This window comes from Pseudochaenichthys georgianus, chromosome 4 (assembly GCF_902827115.2).
Source record: "Pseudochaenichthys georgianus chromosome 4, fPseGeo1.2, whole genome shotgun sequence".
Taxonomy (NCBI): Eukaryota; Metazoa; Chordata; class Actinopteri; order Perciformes; family Channichthyidae; genus Pseudochaenichthys; species Pseudochaenichthys georgianus.
The window spans coordinates 32,519,628-32,542,529 of NC_047506.1; the positions used below are offsets into that span (position 1 = coordinate 32,519,628).

The window sequence follows — 22,902 nt, forward strand, 5'->3', positions numbered from 1 at the left end:
TTTTTTTTAGGTTACAAAGAGAATCCCTGTTGCTTGTTGATTCTATTACAGTACAGTCAGCAGTGAATTGCACATGTCATTTTGGCCTTTGTCCATACCAATGCCAACGTTTTTCTGTTTCTTTTTTGCCTGTTTTTCATTTATTTTGTGCCAGGGAAACAAATAATTCTTTATCGTAACAAATAATCAAAATATATTCTGCCCTTCATCACACTCACTTTGAATGAGAACAAATTCCTAAAAATAACTTTGACAACGGCCTCTTCAGCCAGCTCTACAGTTACTTATTCTAATACCTGCCTGATGACAGTCAATTTGACTTTTTCGTCATAATCTATAAGTGGTCCTATTGACTGAGTTCCCTTTGGTTACTCACAACTCGAGTAGCTGGGGTTGTGTTATAATGTTTAACAATAACTCAAGGTAATAACTGCAAGGTTCCTGTATTCATTTTTCCAAATGAGTATTGCAATCTGGCCAGGGCTGCCATCTTGTGGCAGCTAAGCAAATTGATTGATAATTGTGTGTGAGGGTGACAGATATTTTGGTTGAGCAGGTTCAAAGAGACCATAAAAACACTAAAAGATCTGCAGATAGCTTTAGTGAGCTTGTTATATTCCACCTGTTACTGCATGGTGTTCCTGCCAACAGGTGCATTGAACCGGAATAGTGTTTGTGACGGTTTATTTCAGTTCGCCTCTTCCTCCCCTCTGCACAAACTGCTGATTGTGACACATGGCAGCAGTCCAATCAGGGGGCGCAAGTACAGCGGCAGATCTCATGCACTCTTAACTACCGTAACCGACTGTATGGTGGACCTAAAAGTCAATGTTTGATTCAGTTGCTCATTCTTTTATTTTTAGTCAGCAAAAAGAGGGATCAAGATTTTAAGAGCCATACTGTTTTTTTATTGTATGACACAATTTTCTTTTCCACAACAGTTGCATATACTTTATACTAAATGCTAGTAAATGTAGAAGTCTGTTTTTTTGGACAAATTATCATTTCAAAAGCATCAGGGTTTGGAGTTGTTCTACTAAAGTGTCCTTAAAAAAGTTAAAACACAAAAGGAAGTAGGGAGTACCAGAAACCAGTGAACACACCAATTTCTCTGATCAACCCCAATTCTTAGGAAGCTGGTGCATTAGTGCTATGTGGACGATAAGGGTGAAGAGAAAATAAGGCAGTGCCTGTTACCTGCTGGTTTCCTCCCTCCAGCTCCACATGTTTGAGCTCCCAGAAGCAGCGCATGGTCTCCACCTTCTCCAGGTGCCGGTAGAAGGCCAGTCGGCCCAGACGAAGGCTGTTGCTGCGGTTGCGGATCGCCTTCAGCCCCTCCATTTTTTCTACGATGGGGGACATGGGTATCGGTGGTGGTACAGCAGATGATGAAAGTTGAACGTTCTTCTGGTCAGAAACAGACTCATTACACAGCGTCCTCTTGTCTGTCCTGAAATTACATCAAGCTGTTTATTAACATTTAAAATACATTTGAAAATGAATGCTTTCTCCATCATCCATCAAGAGAAAGATGTTGTGTGTGAACATTTCTGGTTTAAATCTTCTTTATTCTGACTGGTGGTCAAGGCAAAACAAGCTATTTGAATGCAACACATTTGCTTCTGCAAATTGTTATGGGCTGCTACTCAAATTAATACATAAAAAAGAGAAAATATGCAAAATAAATGTTGTAAAAATAAATTGCACATAGTAATCTTTTGTTACAACCCTATTTAATTAAGAAACAATCTAGAGTTAAACTAACCAGAAATAAATGTTTAAAGATAAGACAATGAAATACCTAAATCCAACAACGACATGGCTTTTACTTGCCTGACACTAAAGGGATTACTGCGTCGGCATAAATAGTATAGCGAAATCCCTTCCCTAACCTATTGCTCAACTCTAATCTACACTGTTGAAGTAGCAGGGCCCAACATATCCTTTGACCAGGCCTTCAGTGGGCACAGTGTCTCTGATCCGGCTGGGGAAATCCTGCCTGACGCCTGCTGGCGACAGCTGGCTTTCTGCTGTGCTCTACCTGTTGAGCCTCTGGGGGAGTCATTGAAGATCACTGGGGATATTTATACCTCCAGAGTGTAAATGTCCTGCCTTTGCTCAAAAATTACAGAGGTCAGAGAGGGGCTGTAGTTTCAACAAGCTGCATGAGCCCCTGATGCACAGGGCATGTAACAGCCAGGGGCTTTTCTTCAGCATCTCGGGGCAGGATTACAACTCCTGTGCTGAAACCAAACGAGAGGCCAGGGATGCATCTGCCAATGTTATTTAAGTTGCCTTTTTTACATTCTTTGATTTATTTACAGATATTATAATTGTTTACTTCCTATGGATATGAGGCCATGGGTTTGGTCTGCCGATGCACCAATGTGGCCAATACATTCAGACCACTCAGTTGATATTGTTAAAAAGAAGATAACGAAGTTTATTGTACGAGGCTGGTTTTGAAATTGTGCATTTAAGACAAGATATGTTTACAGTATTAGAATTCTTAACCAAAAACAATGGCAACTATCTGGATAAATTCATAAAATGCAGTTTTGTCATTAGAAATACAAAGATTTTTTTCAGACAACTTTTACAGAATTTCAACATGAGTATCCATCTGAACCATCTTTGTTGGTTTGTTTGTCATTACCACGAGAGGCCTAATGTACTCTGCAGACGACTTACACAATCATAACAAACTACTCTCATTAATAACGTTCTTAATATTTTGAGGGGAATCACAACATAGGTGTTTGGGCCAAAGTGACCATGAGGTCTGAAGTTAATTTGATAGATTATCATTTTTCCTGAACATAAGCTTTAGCAAGCCTGCAAAACTCTCTCTCAAAACTCAACCTATTGGGGAGTAATATTTCAGATAATCTGAATGCACTGTAATCTGCATTTTTCAAATTACAAGGCACATGTTTATAATGGCTAAGATATTCAACTAAATTGTACTGGTACTATATGTGTCTTTTAGTTTTCTAAAAACACCTGAAAGTAGGTGTTCTATTTGTATAAATGCTTTATTTTATAGTAAGGAATCTGAGTATTTCCTCCACCACTCACTGAGCGACACAACAGTTGTCTGACCTTTCACCACCCCGTCTGTTTCTTTAAACTCTATGTTTTGAAGAAGGCCTTTTTAAGAACTCTTACGCCTGTTTTGATGGTGTTGGCCGCTGAGGATCACTGGCCCTCCTAGGAGGCTGTGTGACCTCGGGCCACTCACTTTAAAGGGCTTATTTGTGGGTTCCCCTTATTCAGGGCGAGGGTCAAGGGGCACGCCATCACCAACAATGGAAAAGGCCCATAAGATAAAAACCGTTAGGAGGCAGAGCCGCCACAAGGCTTGTTGCCAGGCAAACAGGAATCAACTGATTAGTTTGCTTTCCATTGTGGTCATTTGACTCATTGCAGTTGTTGCCTTATCCAGCACTTACATAAGGGTTTTGTGTATGGTATGTGGCGTTTTTTATGTGAGCATGCATGCCAATTCTGAGTCTGTCGCTGTCCAAGCGATGCCGTAGTTGTGTATGTTTACTTTGCTTGGCGGCCCCTTGGTAATCCCCCTCTATAAAATAGCAGGGGGGTTCCTATCTGTCTTCTCTATCATAATCCTTCCATGTAACTGATCGGAAGCCCTGCATGCGGCTCATATTTCCTAAAGTAGCAATGGATCAAGGAGACCCCCGAGCGCTGTATGAGTCCACTCCACCACTTTAGAAGAGTAAGAGCCGGAGAACAAAAAAAGGGGGGGGTGGCATCGCTTAGATCCCCCCCCCCTAAAATGCCAAATGTGCCACAAGAGCAGAGTGTTGAGAGGAAACATCACTCTGAAACCTGCCTACAGGAATTTAATATCCCAAAATGTATTTATAATGGCTGTCAATGGGGTTTAAGGGAATTTATAAAAGCATACGCCCGATACGTGTTGATTAAGCTTATTGGAGGGGTCAGATTATTTCTCCATGTTTCGGATTGTGCCAAAATGCTTTTTAAAAGTCTACACATAGATGTGGGTTTAGTTCAGCAGGCTAATTGTACAAGCTCAGGACAATTGAGACAATAAAAAGAGGGGACACTATGAAAGACGGTAGCAACAGGTGATAACAAACACTCCTCTGTGTCACTCCTCTTTATATCTTGTAATAGACAAGGGTACAGGGGTCAGAGTGGGTAACATAAAACTATTGCAGTGGAAATAAAGTGCTCTAACCAGGCCCACAAGAAATATGTGTACCCTCTTCATAAATGGCCCTTAATCAAACTAGAATGTAATACAACAAGGGTAAGTTAGTACATCTGGCAATTTGTTCACTATATTTGTGGACATACTTCCTTATTGAAAATGTGAAATTAAAAGAAGTGAACCTCACACAAAACTATTAAGCTATGCCAAAATACTCTGAAAATATTTTTTTCTGCCTGTCTTTTTAAAAGGTTTTATTGATGATGGGTTTGTGTTAAGCCGGTTTTAGCTAAAGGACTGGAAGCCGGGTAAAAAAAATGGGCTGTCCTCAACTTTAAATATTATTACAGTATACAGAATTTATTCTAAGTATTTATCATTACATTTCATTTACTGTACATCTGTAGCTGACGTTTTTATCCAAAGTGACTTCCTATAAGTGAATAAGTAATTGTTTATTTAGTTTTTATCTTATTCTATTTTACATGTAAATCTTGTATTGTTGGAGGAGCCTGACACTCAAATCAGCTGTACATATCCTATCGTGTCTTTAAACAGATAGAAATAGAAGATGTGGTGCTGTACGCTTACGTTTTACACTTGCGCAGTCGCGCTATTTATGATTATCAACAGCTGTCAGCAGTGAGTTTCCCAACTGAAAAACAGAACCCCAGATGACTCTTGTTTGCTTTTGTAAGGTAAAAACAAGGTGTCTTAACCATTTAAAATATATCATTTAAATAGTTTCTCTGGCTACAAGAATATGCTGATGTAATGACATTTACAATGATAGTTCGCTTTGAGTGGCAGTATATGACACATTGAAATAAAATACTAATAATAATAAGCCAATAATAAGCAGTGGGACTCAGTCGGACTTGAATATGGCTCAATAAATCACGGTGAGTTGTTTGAGTATCTGCTGCTAGGTAAACAGACGTTGCAGTCGCTTTAGCCAAGATAACATCAACTGGCCAGCAGAGACACATGTCTGATACATGTCTGCCAGTGTTGTGTTCACATGTACATGCATTCATGTGTATATAGGGCTACAGGTTAAGTAAGTGTGCAAGTAAAGCCAAGTCCTTGGGTTTGTTTGTGACATGTAGAGAAACAGCAACAGGCTAGATTTGGGGGCTCTTTACGAGCGGCTGCCTTCAGTGGACAGTCTTCGCTCCAGGGTTGCTATCTCTCTCTCTCTCTCTCTCTCTCTCTCTGGCCTCTGCTGTCCTGGTTTAGTAGTCACATGGAAACAGCCATCAAAGCCTATAAAACCATAGGAATGCGAGGGAGGTGTCTCTGAGTAGGTGTGTATAGGAGAGAATAGAACAGTACAGGACATTATGATTAATCCAAATGTGTCTTCGGTCAGTTTAAGTAAGCAAAATTCAGGAAAATACAGTAAACCTATACAGTGTCAGACTTCTGAAGGGACCTTGAATGTAGACGGACAGACATGCAGCTAAAGGACAAACTGTTCAGCTGCAACGTTACCTGGAAAAAACAAAAGGAACTGAACTTGTTTCCCAGCCCACACTCCCTAATTAGGGGGACACTCAAGGGGTCGCAGACACTTCTCAAATTAATAGGCATCAAATTCAACACTGCCTGACACGACTGTGTCAAGTGACCGACAGGTTTTTTTCCCCCCATCCAAACTCCACATACCCCTCCCCTCGAGAATACCAGCTCACTGGAGCTTTCGACACTGCCCGAGCCAAGTCATGATCAAGGTATCACCGCTGTTATTCTTGGAATGGGGGCCAAATTGTTATCGATCCCCTGGTGACCCTGAAATTCTGCTGTACACACCATATACAAAACACAAGCATAAATAAACATGGTAAGTAGACTACAGCAGCTTTAAAAAGGCACAAACTCCAATCATACATTTGGATCTTTTGCACACAAATACTTTCATTGACGTAGGTATACACACTCATTTTGGCCCTAACAGACGTATTCAGTGCCCACAGCCCCTCCAATCCGTCTCTCTGGCAACAACTCACCAACCTCTGCAGAAGATTGTAACTGTAGAACTTCAACTCAAAGCACTCTTACATTATGCCAAGAACAAAGCAGAGCTCCTATTTTAGTCCACCACTGTATGAGCAACACAACTTACATAAATACATTTAAATGCATAAAATGAACTTTACATTATTTTTTAATTGGGAAAAATATGTTTTTTTTTTATTATTGCACTGAAATCTACATCATGACATCATGACCTGGTGTGTTATTTCATTCTAAAGCCCAAATAAATATTTCATTTTTGTGTTTTTTAAATGAAATATATTTAAATAAAACATATTTAGAATAGATTAATTATAGATCTTTTACCAAAAAATTATCACAAACCAACAGCTGAGTTAGCTATTGTAACAAATAAGTGTGCCATGTAACTGGACAAGTGGCTACTTGCCCTGTGTGTAACTGATACCACAGGAAAAAAGGTGCTAGAATTCAAAACATGATCATCATTAAAGTTTAAGATTACTTAGATTAGATTACAATTTTGCGAAATAACACAAAAAGCCAGTGTAGATGGGTCAAAAGTGCAGCAGAGGACTCACCCTTGGTAGTTGGGAACATTTGCCATTACCAAAATCTTCTTTTCCTTTCCTCCCATGTCTCTCATGGGTGTGATGGAAGTCAGTCTCTCCAGGTTTCCACTGGTTTGCTGTGTTTAGTTCCTGGTGCTGGATGCTCTCTTCCTTCCCTACACACACCGAGCAGCAAAATTATCAAGGGTGACCATCAAGGCAGACAGAGACAGTTCAATGGAAAGCTCTGGCTGCTTGTGGTTCTCTGCAGTGGGAGCCACAGACGCCCAGGGATAAGCACCAGAGGGGGCGGGTGAAGGAAAGAGGGCAGGGGGAGGGGGTCTGCTCTGGGACCCAGGGACCACAAGCAGGGACAGAGAGGAGGAAGTGTTCCAGGGAATGGGCTTGTTATAACGGAATGAGTGGCATGCCAGAGCGCCATGTGTCTCTACGAGAGGAGAGAGATACAGCATGGGGGAGACAGGGGGGCGGTAATGAGGAAAGATACAAAGTGGGTTTTTAAAAAAAATCTTCCATGTTTCTAACCTTTTACAAGGGAAATCTCTCTGCTTGTTAGTGTACTGTAGGTATTATATATATATATATATATATATATAGTTAATACCTACTTCAATATTTCATTCATCTTTTTCACTTGAAGGAGCAACAAGCTAATTTGTTACGAATAAATATGAGATTATTTATATTTATTGTCTGTACTCTACTTATGTATCCATCCCACACAATATATTATGTAAAATTACGTCACATATGGTTAAAGACTGATCCCTCACAAAATGCATTAATACACTTTATTAATGACTTAACATTTCTAAATAACTCTATTCATTGTCTTTACTGCCTACTCTATGTAAATGTAATTAATAAATAATCTAAATTAATACAAAAATAAAAATAAACGCATGAAACCAAATCAAACTGTGTCAAAATATATATTTATTGTAGGTTTATACAAAATAACATCATAGTTAAAGATTCAGTGTGATTATTATGCTCATTAATAACTTAAAATCCTTTAATATGTTCACAATTTTCATGATTATCTTGTATTATTTGATAAGTAGCTAGCGTCAACAGTAAACAACATTTTGGAAGAGAACACAAGTCTTTCCGTTACACCAGCCTGTCACAGGATCGCCTCATTATCATCCTTCCTTGTCCTCCTGACCTTCCCATTAGGGAGCTCAGTCTTCCATCCAAACACTAAATCCCCCCCTCACTCATCTGTCGCCCTCCTATTCCCTCTACCTTCTCTTTGTGCTAATTGGTGACACTGGTGCCTGTTGCTGTAGGGGTTTAGCAGCGCTTTACATCAGTGCAAGAGTGTCTCCCCGGGCTAAATGTTAGCATCACACGTGTGCTATATTTGGCACACTACATTTTATGATCCTAAACAGCTCGATAACTCAGCGATAAGATAAAGAATGCCAGACATGTTGTTCAGACCTGAAACGCAACATACTGTATGATGTTGAGAAGAGCGAGGAAGTCTGTATCTTGTAAATAAAAAACATTAAAAAGGTAAATGACAGCACAGTTAAACAAATATCTGCTGGCTGACCTGGCTACCACCTGCTTCACCCCTCATCGGTTTTGAACAGCAACAAAACATCTGTTATTCATTATCAATTACATACCTAAAGACCATGAACTTAAACATGCGGCTATACGAGGAAAATCTCCCGTTAATAAAGATAAGTGACTTATCTAAAACATTTTTGTGTAAAAAGAAGAATATAGAAAATGTGTCTTTTTTTAAAATTGAATTTTTATTTTTACATGGACATCTTAAAAGCATTACAATTGTAACATACCTGTTATGCGCAATGACCAGATTCCCTGTCAACAAAAGGCTTTTAGAAATCATAAGAGGAAGGCATCTAAAACGTATAGTACCACTCTCACAACATCAAACAAACCTTGTGATCACACAATGAATCCTGTAATGTGTGCTTTACAATGATGACTTCAAAAGAAGTTCCATGGAGTCTGTTCTGACCTTCTGTATTGTGGTGTGGTATGGGAGCCTTGCCGCTTGTTAAACTGGTCTCAAAGTAGTTGGGGGTGAGTCAGCTGCAGCTCTCTGACCTCTACCAGTAGAAACAAGGAAGGCTCAATCCATATTAGACTGTACATTCATGTCGAGAGCTCCTCTTCAGAGAACAAGAAGATTAATCTTTGTATGGCTAGATGCAACAAAATTCCCCCTGACGGTTTGACCGGACTTGACCCTGATGGCAAGTCATTAGCAACTCAACTTGCGTCACACAGTCAGGTACATTTTAAGAGCGGCATTTACTGTGAGGTATTTTCAGCTTGATGCTGTGTAAACCGTCTGGTGTGGTGGCAGCGGAGTTTTAAAGATTGTATCAAATCACAATTTAATGTATTTCTTCCAAGCTGATCAGACTTTGGGTGACGGGTGGCACACTGTTGACTTGACACAGATTTCCAGTAGCTGCACTTAATTTGGCCTGGAATCATAATCGGGAGGGCAGAGACTTCTTTCCTTGTTCGTCATTACTGAGGGCACCATTGGATGCCTTGACCTGAAGCGCATTCATGGCGGACGGGGATGGTCAGTACAACACACAGACATGATCTCATTTCTATAAACTGGAGCACATCTATGTTTCTGCTGCCTGTCAAGCGACGATGGAGTGGTAAATTAATAGACTGTTAAGCCAGGATCTTAAATTTGTGATCAAAGAAGACAACAGTTGCGGTGGACATAGTCCCATGGATTACCATATAATCTGCAAGAGAAGTGCAATAAAATAAACACAGGTAGATTATTAATTCATATTGAGGACAAAAAATAAAACATGTGTCAATGCTTTTCTGTCAGGTGACTCCTCAAAGGTATTCCTGAGCGTTCATACAACATTAACAAGCAGCAGAGATCTTAACATATGCCAATACATGGATGTCAGTTTGATCCCTGGCTCCTGAACTCTACATGTCAAAGTGTCCTTCTCCAAAATCTGAACCCCAAGTGGCACCAGTGTATGAATGTCAATGAATGTTTTGAGTGGTTGCTAATCCTAGAAAAATGCTATATCAATCCATACCTTTTATAATTTTCTCTGAATCTGTAAGTCCAATTGAACTGCTTTCATGCTCCAAAAGCCTGTGCATGTACCCATCATAAAAATGTGATACTTTTCTCATACTTAGGGTCAAGGACTTTACATGGAGTATACAGTAAAGTGTTTTTTATTTTGTATAGTCAAAGTGGCTTATATTGAATGTAAACACTCTTAACCTCCACCTTGTTTTCTTGGTGCACATTGATTGACTTGCTGCACAATCAACTGAAAAACTGCTGAGCTTTGGAGAATTGGGTCAAACTTTGCAAAGCGCTGTGTCTAGGAATCACATGGTGCACAAAGGCACAAGTATTCACTGTTTCCTTGGATCCATTTGTGCTTTGCCAAATGATCATCTGTGGATATGTCGCATTATAGCACTGACATGGCACAAGTCGGCGTCTAGACCGGTGTATATTCTGTATTGGTGACGTCACATTTAATTCCACAAATGAAAGAGTGTAATTACAAACAAGTTCTTTGACAGATGTTTAAGTGCTTAGGTAAAGAGCCTGAGAAATCTGAGCAAACGCAGAAAGAGCTGGCACACAGTGTTTAACTTCTGTTGGGTTAACTGGGGCAGCTGAATCGCTCGAGATTCTGTATCAAGTGTATGACACCTTATTTAATTGCCGCTAAGGGAAGCATTCATTCCTGGGTCATGCATTAGGCAGAGGTCAGCATTGTGAATATTCAGCTAAGGTAGTATCTAGTGATATGTCATGAACTATTCACCATGGCCCCGCAGATACAAACTCACTAAGACACCATTGCATGAACATTTCACCTTATTGAGTCTCAAAATTAAAGTCAGATTTTTTACTTTTAATCAGCTGACACAATTTTAAAACCGTCAGAGGATTAACACTTGACTAATCTTTTTCAAAGCTCTTCTGCCTCATTTAGGTAATAGTTTTGGTTTCACTGCACTATTTACTGTATTGTTTTTTGTTCTCCTAACAAACAAGCTTTTAAACTGTAAACCTCCCTGTCATGCATTGAAAAGCAGACGGACAAAGTTAGAGCCAAGCCAGTGAAGAAGCTAAAGAATTAGCTCAAGAACAATAAGTTAGCTAAAGACAAACACATTTTTTTATTCGGAGATAGTGGGGTCATAATGTCTATAAACAGGTATCTGCAATCTTCAGATTCAGAATATGTACGTTAGCTCAGCTGTGTTTTTGGTCTGAAACAAACGTCTGAGAATAATACTTTGTCTCTCTAGACGCTAAATGCTACTCTATGTTCATCAGCTTGTTGCTAACTCTACAACTTTTAGTAAATCATATCTGCTGTTCAGTGCTGGACCAGGAGAGTGTGCTGCATGTTTTGAGCAACTAGAGTGAACTCCGAACAGTTAGAGTTGTAGGCTGGACAGCAAAAATAATGTGCTTGAAAATGAAAACCAGCCAATATCACCTTGTTCCTTTTATCTTCTCATTCACTTTCAGAGAGAAAATAAATCTGCCACCTGTCCGGAAGAATATTACTTCTCTTTATTAACTTAAAAAGTCAAAGTACGGCCAGAGCGTGGGGCCAGTCAAACCTCCACCCTTGTCCAAGAATTAAGGACTTCCAAGGATTGCTCAGGGTAAGGATCAAAGTTATATTTAATGTACCGTAATTCATGTTTAGCTCTGGTTAGCTGTCAGACCTTGACTTCAAACCGCTATCCAACATTGTTGTGCACAAAAAACTCATCCCATTGCATCTGTTTGCTCTCGCTTTTTTTCCACAAACACCACAATATGCAGGCGTTTGTTTTTACAGCTTAGGCTTCTGTGTCATCGCTGCTGCAGCTCAGCAGGCTGGCATTAGTGGATACAGGACTTTATTTGTTTTGTAACTTGTCTGGCTGGAAGGAACCATTGCAGCCATGGTTCCCCGCTGTGTACAACCGTTTTTTAACACTGTCCATGGGTATTAAGGAGTCTTTCATGAGCATGATGAAGGACAATGTAAAGTAAGATAAACAATGTGAAATACACACCTCCCTCATGCCCCACTTGTTGGTGGCAAGCTACTACCGTTTCATCGCTCGTAAATAAGTCAGAATAGCAGTGATGAGGTTTATGGAGGTCCATGTAGGAGGAGAAGTGTGCCACCAGTCAATACTAGACGGCTAAGTTCAAGTTCCAACTTTATTGTGGTGTTCCTTCACGGACCCCAAGTAGGAGTTAAGTATCTTGCCCAAGGACACATTGACATGTTGATGCAGGGGCTGGGGATCGGATCACAACATTTTGAATGGCGAACGACCACTCTACCTCCTGAGCCGCAGCCATTTAATTAAAAACAGTTAAGTCATGGGCAGTTGTAGCTTGTAAATCAGTCTTATAATGTCTTTATCTCTCGAGGAAGCATCGGATAAAATGACTCAAAATACATCTCTTGAGTAATAATAGGCAGTCAGTAATAACCATAACCCTGCAATTATTTAACATCATCGTTTGATTAGGGTAGTTTGAATGGTACGGGAGTTTACACAAATCCAATTAAACAGACCTTTAAATGCATAATTGAAAGTACTGGATTTGATGTTTATGCGGGGTTACCCATTAAAGGGACTTGAAAACGAACTACTTAGGCCACGTTTACACGGTGACGAAACGGGTTGTACCCGCTACAGTTCTATATCGTATGGACGGTTCGTCCACACGAGGCCGACACGGAAAACGCGGATAACGATAACGGCTTCCCAAGGGGGTAGATCTTGCGGACGAAATGCTCTGGGGGGCCAAACGGCTCCATGTGTACACCCTATACGATCATTTCCTGATAACGATTACGCCATAAGCCCTGCCTCTCCCCACCTCTGTTGCTCATTCACGCGTCACCCGCGCCATTGCGGATGTGTTTCGCCAACAACAACAACAACAATGGCGGATAACAGGGTTGCTTTCGTGCTCCAGACGCTACTGACCATGATACAGATGTTAGTGCAAAATCTAAAGCTCCGCTACAACAACCATCAGCAACAAGTGGACATGGAGAACTACATGAACTACATATTGCTAAATCCACCAGCGGATAATAAACAGAAGGGCAACCAGGCAACCATGGCAAGCATGCTCGGGAGGTCTTATTCGCTGCGTTTGGTTTATTTCGTGGCGGAAGTACAGCGCCACTTACAGGCCCTGCATATGTACTACAGCGGGTCGAGCGGTCTCGTGTGGACGACAGACACGTTTCTTGAGCCAATTTCGTGTGGACGGAAGACTTTTTTTGGTATTGACTAAGGTTTGTTTTCGTCTCCGTTTCGTCCTCCGTGTAAACGCGGCCTTAGTAAGATGTTGTCACAGTTGTTCAAAACTACTTTTACCTGAAGGTGGCGCTAAAAGGTTGGGCGAAACTTCATAGTTTACTATAGGCTGGAAGACATTACATAATACAGTATGTTACCATGTATTATACAAATGTGTCCAATATTTCAAATATGATGCATAAAATACAATTTAACAAAGCTAGAAAAAAAAATAGTGAGGGCAATATGGACATTTAATACGTATTTTTTTATCAAACAATAACTCAAACGCAATAGAATTTGCAAGAACACATGTAGCTAAATAGCAAGTAAAGCTATCCTTTATACATTATCAACAATGTTTGCAACCTTTACCCTAGAAATCAAATAGAAATAAATTGAGCTTCAGGTCTGACATTGCCTTCAACTTCCTCAAGGCTATACTTTGTTCCCATGTTCAGTTTTCCCTTACGTATGACATAGCTTAAGTATGTGAACAGATTATGATGATGGATCATGTTGACAGGACAAAAAGATGCTGCTGTTATTGGAAAGGCCAATGTCAATGCGGGAACAGAACACCTAAGAGAGGGGGGGACCAGGGCCGCCCCTGGCCAACATGAGGCCCACGCAAAGTTATATGATCAGGCCCTCTGTTTCGCGAGCGTCGAGGGGGGCGCCACACAATTGCGCCGCATAAGTGCATTGGTGCGCTGCATTTTCGGCTCAGTTGAGGCTCCCTCCGCAAGATGAGGCCTGGGGAGGACTAAAGCTTGCATGTGAGCTTCCCCCAATTCCCCGCTAGCTCAGAGGGCACATGTGCACTTATCTGCAACCACAATGTATTAGTATGCTTCTTATTTTTTTACTGGAAACGGATTGATCAATAATGAGCGGAATATTTATATTGAGCCACCAAAGGGTTTCTCTTTCATTATCACTTAAACATCTTAACTCAATTTCCAGAAAACAGATTATTTTCATTCAAAATACTGTAGTGAAAGTCACGTACGGTATGCAAATGTGGACAATAAATCCTACAGCCACGGTCTCTCTGGCTCCCTCTAGTGAAAGACACATGTTATATCCTCTCTTATCCGCAGCCCACGAAGCAACCCTTGACATAAGTATACATTAATAGCATAAACACTTTGCTTTTGTATATCATTTCAATAAACACTTGTTAATTTCATTTTCATTCAGGTTGTTTTTTAGTCTCAAGAAATTAACTTATGCATTGTTTTAACTCATTATAAATGCAATGTTTCTTTGAGTATCTCTTTTCATATTTGTGTTTTAATGTTTTCTTTCATATTGGACACTTTGTCAGAAAGAACCAAGCCAAGCAAAGTTGGGTTAAGTATATCGTTCTCTTTTTTAGATAGTGCAGTAGGGCATGGCTGGGTTATCGCCCGCTCAACACCTTGAGAAGCGGCAAGTATCGAGTGGCTGGTATCAAATCCTTGGTCAGATTCTTGTGAAGTCCCCCTACTATTTGCCTAGTATTCCTGATCTAAATTAGGAAGCATTCTTAATTTGGAGGGTCATTTAATGGGACAAAATATCTTATTTAACACAATGAATTGAGCAGAAGGAATGGTTTTGTTAAAGGGGTATAAGATATTATATTGGTATATACTTTATGTAAATATAACTCATATGTAAGGATGAAAGAGCGGAGGATCACTTCTATAGTGGGACAGGCGATATGATGGTTGTTATATAACAGAGAGGTCTGGGGTCCAAGGGTTGCCATGAATCAGAAATGTTTATCATGTTTCAATGGTTGCCAAGGCTGTACTGTAAAGCCTCCGTGACGGGTGGAGACAAGATATAATCTCTACTCCGTAAATCACACAGGCACACCTTTCTACACATGAAATGTTTCAAAATAATGGCTAAGCACAGTTAAATCTATCCTTCAAGCCCATAAACACAAAATAAAAGTGTATTTTAGTTTCTACCCTGGACGAAAAAGAAACACCTGCTCAATATCCTGTTTTGAATGCTTCAAATAGGGTACATTTGTTTAATCCTGAAGGTTTTCCATAAAAAATCAACGTCTCCAGATTCACTATCACTATCATCGAGATGACACTGAGAACATTTAAAGTGATATTACTCAATTTACACTTCAAAATGGCCAACTCACTTCTAGCAGGGGCCAAATATGACACCAAGACCATGTTCTAATATTCATAATATTCCTGGTAATAAGGGGGGTTTAATAACATAACATGCGTTTATATTGCACAATAGGGGAGGATTTGGCTCAGTGCGTTAGTGCGCTGATCTTCGTATCAGGGGGGGACTGGTTTAAATACCGCTGCAGTCAGCATGTCGTTGTGTCCCTGGGCAAGACATTTCACCCCATATTGCTCCTGTATTGCTCCATATTGCCCACGGTTTTGAATGTATTTTGGATAAAAGTGTCTAACAAGTGACATGTAATGTAATAACACACAGTTATCACGCATCTTAGTTTCTCATATTAAAATATAAATGTAAAGTTTTTTTGGGCATTTCCACAAGACAGGTTGGAAAAGTATTTAATTGAAAGCTAAGGCTGTAAGGAAAAATATGATTTAGAAGGAAATATAACTAAATCATTAAATGAAAATATATAGATTTCGTGATTATGAATTACTTTGGTTTGTGGGACAATGTGTGAGACGGGTGGAGTCCTGCAGAGTTATTTTGGACTTGTATCTTATATGCATTTAAATTGCGAGTTTACACACAAACATATTACACATCCTAGATCCTTTTTTTGTTTGCATCTCCACAAGACAGGGTGGGTTAGGCTTGGCATTAACATTTGGATTTGTAGTGAAATCTAATATTTGCAGGAAAATATAATTGAAGCATTAATTGAAAAAAGATAAAGGTAAAATGTTTCAATTATTAAATATAAATAAAAAACGCTCAGTTTGATTTGTGGCTGACAGTGGGTGGGGTCCTTCTCAGGGATTTCGGGCTCATGTTTTTACGCCCCTGCTTCCATCCCTTATCAGTCATCACAGGTATCAAAACATTTCAATTATATAATTTTCATTAATTCAAATAGTAGCACGCTTTCAGTTAAATGTGTTCAAACTTGAACCGGCAGGTAATTTATTTCTCTCCGGAATAATGGCATGTATTTATTACCACTCAGTCACTTATCGCCCAGTCACGCGTCCCACCCACAGACTGCAGTGACTGTGTTTGTGTTCGTATAAATGAGCATTAAGATGTGCAGATCCAATTTACTTGTGCTGTCAGCAGAGGACTGCACAGTTTCCTATTTGGACTTTGAATGCCTCTGTGTGTGTGTGACAGCTATGTGTCTGGGTGGTATGATTTATTCTGGATAGTGGAATGAAACCACTGCAGTCCAGCAGATCAGATCCCGCCCCATGCCCTGCCAAACCTATAATTAACACCTATACTATTTTTCTCCCAAAAAAAATCTATTTAAATGGTAACGTGTATAGAGATTGCCAATTGATATTTGCCAATGTTTTACATTTATTATTATCCGAATAGAGAAGAAAAACGCTTTTTTTCATGCAGCTAAAGTGAGCAGGTTGCCATACATTCATAAACTTCTGGAACAGTCTAAAGCTTAATTTAAGCCAACAGGTGTGGGGCGGGACGAGGGGTTACAGAGCAGGACCCCTGGTAGGGGAAATATTCCCCAGTGGGAATTAGAGCAGGGCTGGAGTGACAGCGTTTGTTAATGAAGCTGGTGGATCTGGTGGCTGACCTGCATGTTCCAGGAACTGTTACAAGTAGTCTAAGAAGACTACAAACGAAGGAGGGGAAACCAGGGGGGAAGAAAGGACAGAGCGAAGGTGCAGCGAAGGTCAGAGTTCAGAGATAGAGTGGAGGGTGAGAGATATTTACTTGGCCCCATCATAGGCTGAGGATCTTAAATTAACGTTCCCTTTAGCGCTCCCTGGTGTTCACTTTGAGAGCAGCACTGATTTACAGACAAGAAAATAAATTCCCAACATAATGTAAATGCTAAATTTGCCTACATCTACAGTAGTTACACTGAGATCAGACCATACATATGAAAGAGTGTATAACTTATCATGGTTCTTCATAGGTTATAAATAATATTTAAAAAGCGTCTGAATTGGTCACAAACATAGGAAATAATTATAATTACTCTTAGCAAGAGCAGTTTCCAATGATTGCAGGAAATGAACAACTTCTACACTTCCACACTTTATATTTAATAACTGTTGGTCTATATATTTACAACACAAACCACAGTATCAGATTTCACTACATGATAATTGTGGCCAAAATTATTTACAAATCATATTATCACAATATGTAGAACACTTGATAGCACATATGACAAACATGTTTTAAGTTAAGCTTAAGTCCTTCATATTCACTCAATAGTACATGTATTTGTTAAAATGTACCTGTTGGTGAGACAAAGTTTTTTTTTTTTAGGTTACAAAGAGAATCCCTGTTGCTTGTTGATTCTATTACAGTACAGTCAGCAGTGAATTGCACATGTCATTTTGGCCTTTGTCCATACCAATGCCAACGTTTTTCTGTTTCTTTTTTGCCTGTTTTTCATTTATTTTGTGCCAGGGAAACAAATAATTCTTTATCGTAACAAATAATCAAAATATATTCTGCCCTTCATCACACTCACTTTGAATGAGAACAAATTCCTAAAAATAACTTTGACAACGGCCTCTTCAGCCAGCTCTACAGTTACTTATTCTAATACCTGCCTGATGACAGTCAATTTGACTTTTTCGTCATAATCTATAAGTGGTCCTATTGACTGAGTTCCCTTTGGTTACTCACAACTCGAGTAGCTGGGGTTGTGTTATAATGTTTAACAATAACTCAAGGTAATAACTGCAAGGTTCCTGTATTCATTTTTCCAAATGAGTATTGCAATCTGGCCAGGGCTGCCATCTTGTGGCAGCTAAGCAAATTGATTGATAATTGTGTGTGAGGGTGACAGATATTTTGGTTGAGCAGGTTCAAAGAGACCATAAAAACACTAAAAGATCTGCAGATAGCTTTAGTGAGCTTGTTATATTCCACCTGTTACTGCATGGTGTTCCTGCCAACAGGTGCATTGAACCGGAATAGTGTTTGTGACGGTTTATTTCAGTTCGCCTCTTCCTCCCCTCTGCACAAACTGCTGATTGTGACACATGGCAGCAGTCCAATCAGGGGGCGCAAGTACAGCGGCAGATCTCATGCACTCTTAACTACCGTAACCGACTGTATGGTGGACCTAAAAGTCAATGTTTGATTCAGTTGCTCATTCTTTTATTTTTAGTCAGCAAAAAGAGGGATCAAGATTTTAAGAGCCATACTGTTTTTTTATTGTATGACACAATTTTCTTTTCCACAACAGTTGCATATACTTTATACTAAATGCTAGTAAATGTAGAAGTCTGTTTTTTTGGACAAATTATCATTTCAAAAGCATCAGGGTTTGGAGTTGTTCTACTAAAGTGTCCTTAAAAAAGTTAAAACACAAAAGGAAGTAGGGAGTACCAGAAACCAGTGAACACACCAATTTCTCTGATCAACCCCAATTCTTAGGAAGCTGGTGCATTAGTGCTATGTGGACGATAAGGGTGAAGAGAAAATAAGGCAGTGCCTGTTACCTGCTGGTTTCCTCCCTCCAGCTCCACATGTTTGAGCTCCCAGAAGCAGCGCATGGTCTCCACCTTCTCCAGGTGCCGGTAGAAGGCCAGTCGGCCCAGACGAAGGCTGTTGCTGCGGGTTGCGGATCGCCTTCAGCCCCTCCATTTTTTCTACGATGGGGGACATGGGTATCGGTGGTGGTACAGCAGATGATGAAAGTTGAACGTTCTTCTGGTCAGAAACAGACTCATTACACAGCGTCCTCTTGTCTGTCCTGAAATTACATCAAGCTGTTTATTAACATTTAAAATACATTTGAAAATGAATGCTTTCTCCATCATCCATCAAGAGAAAGATGTTGTGTGTGAACATTTCTGGTTTAAATCTTCTTTATTCTGACTGGTGGTCAAGGCAAAACAAGCTATTTGAATGCAACACATTTGCTTCTGCAAATTGTTATGGGCTGCTACTCAAATTAATACATAAAAAAGAGAAAATATGCAAAATAAATGTTGTAAAAATAAATTGCACATAGTAATCTTTTGTTACAACCCTATTTAATTAAGAAACAATCTAGAGTTAAACTAACCAGAAATAAATGTTTAAAGATAAGACAATGAAATACCTAAATCCAACAACGACATGGCTTTTACTTGCCTGACACTAAAGGGATTACTGCGTCGGCATAAATAGTATAGCGAAATCCCTTCCCTAACCTATTGCTCAACTCTAATCTACACTGTTGAAGTAGCAGGGCATATCCTTTGACCAGGCCTTCAGTGGGCACAGTGTCTCTGATCCGGCTGGGGAAATCCTGCCTGACGCCTGCTGGCGACAGCTGGCTTTCTGCTGTGCTCTACCTGTTGAGCCTCTGGGGGAGTCATTGAAGATCACTGGGGATATTTATACCTCCAGAGTGTAAATGTCCTGCCTTTGCTCAAAAATTACAGAGGTCAGAGAGGGGCTGTAGTTTCAACAAGCTGCATGAGCCCCTGATGCACAGGGCATGTAACAGCCAGGGGCTTTTCTTCAGCATCTCGGGGCAGGATTACAACTCCTGTGCTGAAACCAAACGAGAGGCCAGGGATGCATCTGCCAATGTTATTTAAGTTGCCTTTTTTACATTCTTTGATTTATTTACAGATATTATAATTGTTTACTTCCTATGGATATGAGGCCATGGGTTTGGTCTGCCGATGCACCAATGTGGCCAATACATTCAGACCACTCAGTTGATATTGTTAAAAAGAAGATAACGAAGTTTATTGTACGAGGCTGGTTTTGAAATTGTGCATTTAAGACAAGATATGTTTACAGTATTAGAATTCTTAACCAAAAACAATGGCAACTATCTGGATAAATTCATAAAATGCAGTTTTGTCATTAGAAATACAAAGATTTTTTTCAGACAACTTTTACAGAATTTCAACATGAGTATCCATCTGAACCATCTTTGTTGGTTTGTTTGTCATTACCACGAGAGGCCTAATGTACTCTGCAGACGACTTACACAATCATAACAAACTACTCTCATTAATAACGTTCTTAATATTTTGAGGGGAATCACAACATAGGTGTTTGGGCCAAAGTGACCATGAGGTCTGAAGTTAATTTGATAGATTATCATTTTTCCTGAACATAAGCTTTAGCAAGCCTGCAAAACTCTCTCTCAAAACTCAACCTATTGGGGAGTAATATTTCAGATAATCTGAATGCACTGTAATCTGCATTTTTCAAATTACAAGGCACATGTTTATAATGGCTAAGATATTCAACTAAATTGTACTGGTACTATATGTGTCTTTTAGTTTTCTAAAAACACCTGAAAGTAGGTGTTCTATTTGTATAAATGCTTTATTTTATAGTAAGGAATCTGAGTATTTCCTCCACCACTCACTGAGCGACACAACAGTTGTCTGACCTTTCCACCACCCCGTCTGTTTCTTTAAACTCTATGTTTTGAAGAAGGCCTTTTTAAGAACTCTTACGCCTGTTTTGATGGTGTTGGCCGCTGAGGATCACTGGCCCTCCTAGGAGGCTGTGTGACCTCGGGCCACTCACTTTAAAGGGCTTTATTTGTGGGTTCCCCTTATTCAGGGCGAGGGTCAAGGGGCACGCCATCACCAACAATGGAAAAGGCCCATAAGATAAAAACCGTTAGGAGGCAGAGCCGCCACAAGGCTTGTTGCCAGGCAAACAGGAATCAACTGATTAGTTTGCTTTCCATTGTGGTCATTTGACTCATTGCAGTTGTTGCCTTATCCAGCACTTACATAAGGGTTTTGTGTATGGTATGTGGCGTTTTTTATGTGAGCATGCATGCCAATTCTGAGTCTGTCGCTGTCCAAGCGATGCCGTAGTTGTGTATGTTTACTTTGCTTGGCGGCCCCTTGGTAATCCCCCTCTATAAAATAGCAGGGGGGTTCCTATCTGTCTTCTCTATCATAATCCTTCCATGTAACTGATCGGAAGCCCTGCATGCGGCTCATATTTCCTAAAGTAGCAATGGATCAAGGAGACCCCCGAGCGCTGTATGAGTCCACTCCACCACTTTAGAAGAGTAAGAGCCGGAGAACAAAAAAAGGGGGGGGTGGCATCGCTTAGATCCCCCCCCCTAAAATGCCAAATGTGCCACAAGAGCAGAGTGTTGAGAGGAAACATCACTCTGAAACCTGCCTACAGGAATTTAATATCCCAAAATGTATTTATAATGGCTGTCAATGGGGTTTAAGGGAATTTATAAAAGCATACGCCCGATACGTGTTGATTAAGCTTATTGGAGGGGTCAGATTATTTCTCCATGTTTCGGATTGTGCCAAAATGCTTTTTAAAAGTCTACACATAGATGTGGGTTTAGTTCAGCAGGCTAATTGTACAAGCTCAGGACAATTGAGACAATAAAAAGAGGGACACTATGAAAGACGGTAGCAACAGGTGATAACAAACACTCCTCTGTGTCACTCCTCTTTATATCTTGTAATAGACAAGGGTACAGGGGTCAGAGTGGTAACATAAAACTATTGCAGTGGAAATAAAGTGCTCTAACCAGGCCCACAAGAAATATGTGTACCCTCTTCATAAATGGCCCTTAATCAAACTAGAATGTAATACAACAAGGTAAGTTAGTACATCTGGCAATTTGTTCACTATATTTGTGGACATACTTCCTTATTGAAAATGTGAAATTAAAAGAAGTGAACCTCACACAAAACTATTAAGCTATGCCAAAATACTCTGAAATATTTTTTCTGCCTGTCTTTTTAAAAAGGTTTTATTGATGATGGGTTTGTGTTAAGCCGGTTTAGCTAAAGGACTGGAAGCCGGTAAAAAAATGGCTGTCCTCAACTTTAAATATTATTACAGTATACAGAATTTATTCTAAGTATTTATCATTACATTTCATTTACTGTACATCTGTAGCTGACGTTTTTATCCAAAGTGACTTCCTATAAGTGAATAAGTAATTGTTTATTTAGTTTTTATCTTATTCTATTTTACATGTAAATCTTGTATTGTTGGAGGAGCCTGACACTCAAATCAGCTGTACATATCCTATCGTGTCTTTAAACAGATAGAAATAGAAGATGTGGTGCTGTACGCTTACGTTTTACACTTGCGCAGTCGCGCTATTTATTGATTATCAACAGCTGTCAGCAGTGAGTTTCCCAACTGAAAAACAGAACCCCAGATGACTCTTGTTTGCTTTTGTAAGGTAAAAACAAGGTGTCTTAACCATTTAAAATATATCATTTAAATAGTTTCTCTGGCTACAAGAATATGCTGATGTAATGACATTTACAATGATAGTTCGCTTTGAGTGGCAGTATATGACACATTGAAATAAAATACTAATAATAATAAGCCAATAATAAGCAGTGGGACTCAGTCGGACTTGAATATTGCTCAATAAATCACGGTGAGTTTGTTTGAGTATCTGCTGCTAGGTAAACAGACGTTGCAGTCGCTTTAAGCCAAGATAACATCAACTGGCCAGCAGAGACACATGTCTGATACATGTCTGCCAGTGTTGTGTTCACATGTACATGCATTCATGTGTATATAGGCTACAGGTTAAGTAAGTGTGCAAGTAAAGCCAAGTCCTTGGGTTTGTTTGTGACATGTAGAGAAACAGCAACAGGCTAGATTTGGGGGCTCTTTACGAGCGGCTGCCTTCAGTGGACA

The 22,902-nt window shown here is 39.8% G+C and overlaps 1 protein-coding gene across 1 annotated transcript in view; it reads right to left on the bottom strand.

The window, feature by feature from the left end:
• mylk4b (myosin light chain kinase family, member 4b) overlaps positions 1–7,003 on the bottom strand; it is a 40,874-nt gene extending 33,871 nt beyond the window's left edge. Inside the window, exons 1-2 of the mRNA XM_034081872.2 lie at positions 6,778–7,003; positions 1,198–1,450 (exon numbers count right to left, since the gene is read on the bottom strand). Coding sequence (XP_033937763.1) covers positions 1,198–1,450; positions 6,778–6,842 — 318 coding nt within the window. The 5' untranslated portion in view covers positions 6,843–7,003. The remainder of the gene's footprint in view (positions 1–1,197; positions 1,451–6,777) is intronic.
• Between the last annotated feature and the right edge of the window lie 15,899 nt (positions 7,004–22,902).